Source organism: Capsicum annuum, chromosome 1, assembly GCF_002878395.1.
Source record: "Capsicum annuum cultivar UCD-10X-F1 chromosome 1, UCD10Xv1.1, whole genome shotgun sequence".
In the NCBI taxonomy this organism is placed as follows: Eukaryota; Viridiplantae; Streptophyta; class Magnoliopsida; order Solanales; family Solanaceae; genus Capsicum; species Capsicum annuum.
The window spans coordinates 227,099,813-227,108,663 of NC_061111.1; the positions used below are offsets into that span (position 1 = coordinate 227,099,813).

Sequence of the window (8,851 nt, forward strand, 5' to 3'; positions counted from 1 at the left end):
GCTCCTTGCAAGCGTGATTTTTACGCACTTTGTCCAACTCAACCAAAGAAACACCATGCAAGCATGATCAATGGCTAATAAGTATCTAAAACATATATAATCTATCCAATTAGAGGTGTTTAGTTGGGGATTATAGTAGAATTAACGGTTCAACTTTATAAAACCATGGGAAAGTATTAATTCAAGTATTAACAATAATCTTGAATTTAAATCAACTATTCCCTCCGTCCCATTTTACCCGTCCCAAATTTCCTAATTTGATGTCCCATTTTATTTGTCATATTTTACTTATCAAGACAAGACAATTTTTTTTTCCCATTATACCCTTAATATAATTGATTACGCCTCGTTATTAGCATTCTTGAAAAATGTTGCAAAGAGGAGTACCATTAAAAATACAAATGATGCTTTGGTATTAGTCATTCATCAATATTGAAACTAACAACAAGATACAATTAAGAGGGGCAAAATGGTAAAGTTACGTTACCAATCATTGTTTTCTTAATAGCTGTGCCATCCTAATTTGGGACGGGTAAAATGGGACGGAGGGAGTAGAAAAGTTAAGTATACAAAGTGAGGATTATCATACCACATACAAGTGAAAATGCCATTCTCTTAACCAACGTAGTACACTATTAACACCCATCCTCACACCCAAGAGTGGCCGTTTAGAGCTTGGACAACACCATCTTCTTCTTTTTTTTTTTGTAGGTAAACCCAAAAATATGGGTAGGTTAGACTCTGAGATCGTGATTAAAAAAAATGGACATTAGATTTAATACAACCCCAAAGGCTAATTCGTGAAATAAGAATTACGCAAAGTTAGTCCTACTTCTTACAGTCAAGTGGCTTTACCCAGACTAGTCTTGACTCAGAACTATGGCATGGAGGAAGAGACTACCATACCCAGATCTAATGACCTAGATATTTCATAAAGAGCTATTTCTATCAAGTCACAAAGCTCATCCTTTCAACTGGAAGTGAACACTCCAGCAACATTTGTACGTAAATATAAGTTAGATACTAATATGACTAATGAAAGACTTTTATATATCCTCTTGAATCGTCTAGGGTATGGACATAATTACACTAATAAAAATGATACTCCACATCAATGTAAAAATGACACCAGGTAACCACTTATGACACCCCAATTCAAATCTGCCGCTTATAATTTGTATTTGAAGGATTGAAAATTAGACTCTGCGAAACCTAGTTTCACACCCAAAAATCTTCCAAGTATGGAAGCCAAATTTAAATTTGTTCGTTCAAACTTCATACTGACCTTCACAGAGCCCAACTTCAGACCCAACGGTTTGAATACATGAACTTCAGATCTGCGATTTCAACTTCGAGTCTACGTATCTCAAGTAATAAAGACAGAGAAGCATGAAACTTGTTTTCTTGGTGATCTCTTCAAGAAACTAATAGAGATTTCTCCACGATGAAGTTGATTAAGATAAATTCACAGGATCAAATGGATGATGAACTTTTTAATGGTTGTTTGGTGCCTTAAATATACTTGAAAATTAGATAAGAAAACTCGTCGAAAAGAACTTTGGGAGTTTACATACAAAAGGAAGTATTGTAATATTCCTAATGAGGATACCATAAATGCATTTCAGAATATGAAAACTAGCAGAGGAGAATTATAGTAATTTACACATAAGTTGTATTTTATCAAATACGATTTGAACAGTTTTTCCACTAATATGATGTTATAGTGATTTGTTATTCTTTCACTTTCTTTAAATGTCATTACCACTCATAGGAAATCCTGCCTACGCCACTGCAAGTGAACTGATTCAGAGCAAAGATTTGCTTACGGACCTTTTCCACCTACCCAGCTTCTCTTTTCCCTGAAAAGACAAGAAGAAAAGCATTGTACTTAAAACTCCTATTAAAGGGAGAAATCGTCTTAAGAGAAATATAAAATCCTGATAAGATTATGATTGATGTTCGAATAATATTATTTAGACTGGCATATCATTATGCAGAAATCGCAAGGTCCCAATCTCGCATACGCACAAACAGTCGAACAACTGCTGATTGAATATGAATGATTTTTAGTGTTGTGCTTTTGGGCATGCTCTGGAAGAGCTAAGGCACTGTATAACAATGAACTTTGATCAGAGAAAGATGAAAGTCTTGAACGGTGAAGCAAAGGAAAAAAGCAAGTGTCACTGCCTAACGTTAAACAAATTTACTCACTCTCCGAGGTGGAATAGCCAAATGATTCTCCACAATCAACTCTGCCCTGAACCCCATGGGATGCAAGACTTCTTCATAACTAGTCAGAGAAATTGAAAAGTTAAGTCTTTCATATCAATAAACTCAAGAAAGTAGCTAAAAGTCAGGGACATAAATACAATAAGATGAGAAGTTACTGAAGGGAGCATATCTATAAAATAAAAAACTAATAGAAAATAGAGATTACTCGGAAACTGATACTTTATATGGAGGCCCACCTTCATGGTCGCTTATCTGAGAAACAACAAGAAACTCAAAACCAAGGAAGAAATAAAAGGAAATAATGTCAAGATTAGCCAATCGATCAACTCATTGCCAATTATTACAGTGAGCTACTAGTCCTTTTTTAGCATATAGTGGGTGTGACCTGCAACACAAACTATCTTTTGCCCCTTCACCTTTGGGGTAAAGAGGGCATGGAACTGATGTTTCCACCAATACTGCAAAAACATGACGACTGCCAATTTCATTGATAAGCTGTACAACACCGAGACTAGGAAAACTAACAAATCCTCTATAATATATACTACATGAGCAGAACATAAGACTCCCTATGATATCAGAAGAAATTTCATCCATATTATTCACTCTTTATTCCAGAAGAATTTAAATGAGCACAATTTGAAAACGAGAAGAGAAGAAACTTAATGGAAAAGAAATATTGACAAACCGGAAAAATCAGTGTAAAAAGCTCCCCGTCTGGTTTAAGAAGATCCCGAATTCTACTTGCCCACTGTGGTCTCATCTCTGGCTCAATGGCACAAAAGAAACTGCCAATTTTGAAAGTAATGCTATCACACAACTGGTCATTTTGTAAGATGAGAAACACATGGTCATGCCAATCTTACGTGTAGTCAAAGATAAGATCAAACAATTGAGTAGGGCGCCAGATGAAGAAATCTGCCTCCAGGAAAGAAAAATTCTCCGCACTTTTTGATGATGAAAACCACTACCTTATACAAAAAAATGTATAGATACTTTGAGAAAGCATCAGAATGTATGAGCCAAACAAACAAAATTACTACTATAAACCTGTCCTCTGAACCAATTCAAGAAATTAGAACTAATTATTGAAATGGGTCCTCAAGAACAACAGACAACTAATGAAGCATAAACGTTTGTATTGGCTAGACTACTCTTAATTGAATTTCTAAGACCAAAATGACGATGGATATTATAAATGTTCAGTCGCATGGTTGAGCTTCTGTGTCACTCAAAATTCTGGACAAAAAGGTGAAACACCCAAGATCAAAATTCACCATTTTCATAAAGGAAAATATCATCTATCAACTAGGGCTGGACATATTTTAGTTCAAACCGAAAAAATCGAAAAAACAAACCAAAATTAAATTTTGGTTTCATTTTTTCAGATCGATTTCGGTTTCATATTTTAGGAATTCGGCTAAGCGATTCGGTTTTCGAATTTTCAAAAGAAATAATTCGGTTAAACTAAAAAACCAAAATTATATTAATATTTTATTATATTTAAATTATATACAAACTCAACCCAAATCTGATCTCAACCAAACAATAAACCCAAGTCCAACAAGCCCAATACCCCTTATTATATACTATAAGTTATAACTCTTCAACCGTAATGCATTATTCAATATTCACTTCACAATTCTATATTAGTGGCACCTCATGACCTCACAACTGTAATTTTATTTTTCGATTCTCAGTTCTCACTTCCGTCAACGTACTCAATAGTCACTACTCACTTCCATCAACAAGTATACTATTTCATTAAAACAAATACGCGCCAAGACTAAATGAATTATTTAAGTAACACAAAGATTTAGAAAATAAATTTTCTCAAGACATTAAAATAGGAAAAAAAAAGGATGAATTGGAAGTCACAACTCACTTCCAGTCATGACAAAAAAAGGCCCCACTACTTTGATCTTCAGAATCGAAAAAACCGAACAAAACTTGCAGAAACCGAACCAAATCGAATTTATTTCAATTCAGTTACGGTTGTCATTTTCGCCAAGCCGAAAACCGAATAACCGAACTGATATTAAATAATCCAACCGAACAAACCGAATGCCTTCCCCTACTGTCAATAACCAAGCTGAGAAAGAGATAGCTAAGTGATCAAAGAAGCTTAGAAGCTTATAACGGACCAAAGGCTAAAGGTCCCCCTTAGAATGAAGAATGTACACTTATCCACCCAATAAAACACAAGAGGAGGTAACAAAAATACACATGCAATAGAAAATCCGAAAGTTTCATTCTGAATCTATAGCTGGCTACTTCTAGCTCCTTATCAGTTTCTATTATATAGCATTTGATTCTCAGGGGCGGATACTCTTTCTTCCTACTTCCTATTGTAGATTATTGAACATGCCAAATTACCTTAACAAAGCTCCCTTAAACCACAATGGTGTCTCCTAGGAAACATTACCCTCAAGCATGATCACCCCCAGGGTTCGCAACTAAGAAAATATAAAGGGATACAATCAGAAGGAAATTCAGGGATAGCTTTATCCAGTCAGGGTGAAAAACACCTTCCATCATCCAATCTCCTACAAAATGTTCCCACCATATTATCTAAATGTTTCCAGACTAAGGTCTTCCTAATCGGATTCTGACAAATGGCATATCTTTAGTAGTCAGGATTCTTTTAGTCCACAAGAAACAGACTTCAATTAGTTTCCACTGCACATTGCATTGACAAGCAAACTTTAGCTCAGAAGAATAGTAAGTAGTGAAGAATAATCAGAGAGGTTGCATAATATTGAAGCTTTGTAACATAAATTTTTGAAACTGTTGCTATAAGGAGGCTTTGCAAAACCAAATCAAAGTAACCAAAAGTATTAACTCTTACTTTTGTAGCTTGCTTAATAGCATTTTCTGATACATCCAAGCCAACAACAAAGCGTTCAGGGCATGCAATTGCTGCCACATCATGACCCTGCACGACATATCCTTCAAATAAGCGAAAAGAAACAGTACCAAAACAGTAAAAAGAAAAGAAGCTTTTTTTTGCAATAAAAGAGTATAATAAAAGTGGTTCTGTGTAAGATGAATCAAAAGGAAAAATTGGAAAACTAAATCAGTTGATTGTACCCATGAATATTGGTATGTTATTGTTGTTGTTGATCTCATGGTGTGTATTAATTCGAAGAAAACGTTCTACTTGGCTTTCTTATGAGGAAAACCCAAAGAAACTATAGAGTTCAGCCGTCAGTCCATAATTATGGAGAACCTCTCAATTTCTTGATGTTACTAGTAAACAATTTGAAGGGGAGCCTATGAGTAACTAGTAAAGTTGTTGGCATATGACTAGGAGGTCACGGGTTCAAGCCGTGGAAACAGCCTCTTAAGGCTACGTACAATCGACCCTTGTGATCCAGCCTTCCCTAGGACTGCGCACATAGTGGTAGCTTTAATGCACCGAGCTGCCAGCTGCCCTGCCCTTTTTACTAGTAAATTTGCAAAGAAACCTACTTTTTTTTCTTAAGTTTGTCCAAAGACGAGTCATCAGGTATTATTTTAAAATAGCCTCAATTAACAAAACTAGATTAAAGGGGTTTCACATAACAAGCTGTTAGACACAATCAATGAAGCAAGAAGTACAACTATTACCCATTCACAAATCAAGAAAATAACTTACGCTGCCACAGCCAGGGACCAAAGCCCTGCCTTTGGGAAGGGTACCTGTCTGATGAAGATGAACAAGGATTGGAGTAGGCTGTCCCAAATCCCAAGGCGTCACTCCTTTCTCCCAGCATTTATCCCAACCACCTATCATTGCAGATAATGAATTTTTATACTTTTTTCTAATAATCGTAGTATCCAGGCCAGCTTTTGTGCACCATGACTAAATCCAAAGAATACCCTACCACCTCCCACCAAGTCTAGGACAGATGGAAATTCTTAAGGAGAACCAAAAAGAAAAAAATTAAATAGGGCAAGAAAAAAACATCTAAACGGAGCAAATCAAATACTGAAAATTCTCCAACTAGTTTGAGACAGTGTTAGGGATCATTTCGTACACCGATTAAATAATCCTAAGTTTATAATTATTGAGATACCCTTCCACAGACGCAGCTTTAGTGCACGAAACTGCCCTTCTACCTTTTTATTATAGTTGTGAGATAATTCATGTCATGTAGAAAATGGGATAAAATAATGTAAATTGGATGGAAAAAGGTGGGATATGCTTAATTTTAATATATCTCATGTTATCCCGCGTACAAAATGACTGATTTTATTTCTATTATTGTGGGAAAAAGAGTGTTTACCAGAAGGGTGAGAATGAAGTAGTTGTTGCATTTTGTCGACTTTAGGCTTTGATGTATTGCTTCTTGCCATTGTGAGTTTACTGAACAGAGAAGTTAGTGGCAAAGTGTTGAAGAGAAGGCCATAGCTAAAGGTAGACAATGGGGTCCTCATTGATGAAGCGTGAGGATATAACACCGATTTCCTATTTCAACGGTGGTTGTTCTCAGATGGTTCGGTTCGGGTCGGGTCGGGTCGGGTCGGGTCGGCACAAATAGCAGCCACCTTGGGTAAAAGATTGGGAAAAAGGATCGCTCAAGTCTTGAATCGACGAAGATATTTATTTTTAGTCTTCTTTTTTTTTTTTTTTTTTGCATTAGAGGTGTCAATGATGCTACTCGATCGAATAAGGAAAAATTACAGAAAATAGCATATTTAAGATTACTAGTTTAACCACACATGTCTCGCATGTGTAACGTTTGAATATTTAAAATTAAATGATTTTATCTGTTGCGATGATTTTTAATAAAGTGTAAAAGTTCAAATCACTTTTCAAAAATTTTTTACGCTTTAATAAAATAATGTAAACATAAATATCTAAACATATATATTTTAACACCTGAAGTTTAAAGTGGTCGATGAATCATCATATTTGTGTTACGATTATTATTATTTTTTATATTTAAAATCTTTTCTTATTTTTAAAGTCTTATATTTACAAAATCATTGATTACATACTTATTAGGTACTTAAAACTTTTAAAAATCTGGTACTTTTTAAATTTTTCTTATTTCATTTATTTTAGATTTTTCAAATCCTTTTAAAATCAAATTTAGTTAATTTAGAATTTTTAAACTAATGAAAAAAATATTAATTTTCATTAATTTTGATGATTTCTAATAAGGAAAGGTTTTATCATAAATATATTTAATTAATTTTCAACTCTTAAATTAGGAAAAAATAGTGAAATTCTGATGACTTCTAATAAGGAAAGGTCTTACCATAAATATATTTAATTAATTTTTAACCCTTAAATATTAGGAAAAATAGTGAAAAGACGATTTTGTTTATAGCAAAGACTTTTAATGAAAGGAAAAAAGTTCAAACAATAATTCCAAAACTCTTCACACTTTTAATATATTATAGATAATTACAATAAATAGCAACACTTTTGTAAAAATTACAGTTTATAGCAAGAGTAACATTATTTTACTCATTAACTAGACAAGTGCATTGTAACGCCCCGAGTCTGTACCCCGAACGCTACCCAGTACTTACAATCCCGAGGGACCACAAGCTAACGCATGATCGATATCTGTTGTGAGCACTGAATAATAATACTGTAATAATGCGAAAAATAGACTGAAATGCCATAAGGTTCACAATCTGAATACTGATAAAGAATAACAACTGTAATAATATCTGATAAAACATCTGAAATCTGAAATACTATCTGAACTAGTCTAGTCTGAAAAGCCTCTATCTGAACTGTCTGAATGTGGAGTTGATGGGACAAGCCCCCAACCAACTCCAATTACTTAGATACTGAATATACTGTAATAATGAAATAAAAGAATATCCTCGATAGATGAGGACTCACTATTGAATCTGATGCTACTGACCGAATCTGTCTAGGCGCGGTCAAGAACCTGAGCGTCCAAACCATGATATGAGACATCATAGCTTAAAGAAAAAGTATGCGTCAGTACGTGGAATGTACTGGTATGCTAGATGAGATAAGACTGAATGCAAGGGTTCATATGCATGAACAATAACTGACTGAATGATATGAAGTAACTGAATAAGAGTACATGGTTAACTTGAACTACTATGAAATACTGAGTATGTAATATTATGCATATACGTGTATACTGTATCTGAGCTTTTACTGAAGCTGAGTACTGAGTTCTGATAATTGAGTAACTGATATCTGAGATTATTGATAGCTGAGTGACTGTATCTGACAGTCCTGATTCTGTAGAACTGAGCTGAGTTCTATACTGAAACTGAAACTGAAACTGTGGGAGTTAATAATCTAACCGACATGCCCCCATTTTGTATAGTTTTGGGGTCCAACCTGTAATCCCAGCTGGAAGGGTGTCAGTACCGTGCCACGAGTAAAGACAACTGAAGAGTTACCCTCATCTTGCAGGTACTCTAATAAGAACGGTGGTACCTTCAACTGGCAGGTTAAAACACCACATCAACCCTTAACTGGAAGGTTGATGTCTCAACCTACGTTGGTTACGTAGATCTGGAAAGCAAGGACTGCTTCTAAGGATCACATCCTCTACTGGTAAGTGAGCCCCCATCCTTGGGTTCACTCGGTGCTGAATCCTACTCCCAACTTAATAGACCGTGGAGTGATTACTAG

General features: G+C 35.0%; 1 protein-coding gene across 4 annotated transcripts; it reads right to left on the reverse strand.

Moving 5' to 3' along the window:
• Nucleotides 1-1,546: 1,546 nt before the first annotated feature.
• On the reverse strand, nt 1,547-6,842 carry LOC107847451 (probable thiol methyltransferase 2). Of its 4 annotated transcripts, XM_016691715.2 has the most exons (9): nt 6,501-6,780; nt 5,870-6,000; nt 5,081-5,167; nt 3,099-3,199; nt 2,921-3,020; nt 2,438-2,484; nt 2,212-2,290; nt 2,029-2,108; nt 1,547-1,859 (listed from the first exon to the last, which is right to left on the reverse strand). In XM_016691715.2, exons 1-8 carry the CDS (start codon nt 6,649-6,651, stop codon nt 2,067-2,069), a joined length of 738 nt encoding a protein of 245 aa, XP_016547201.1. In that variant the 5' UTR covers nt 6,652-6,780; the 3' UTR covers nt 1,547-1,859; nt 2,029-2,066. The 4 variants fall into 4 exon arrangements, with proteins under 4 accessions (XP_016547201.1, XP_016547193.1, XP_016547210.1 ...); XM_016691707.2 differs by lacking the exon at nt 2,029-2,108 and having other exon boundaries at nt 6,501-6,842; XM_016691724.2 differs by lacking the exon at nt 2,029-2,108 and having other exon boundaries at nt 2,469-2,484.
• Nucleotides 6,843-8,851: the final 2,009 nt, after the last annotated feature.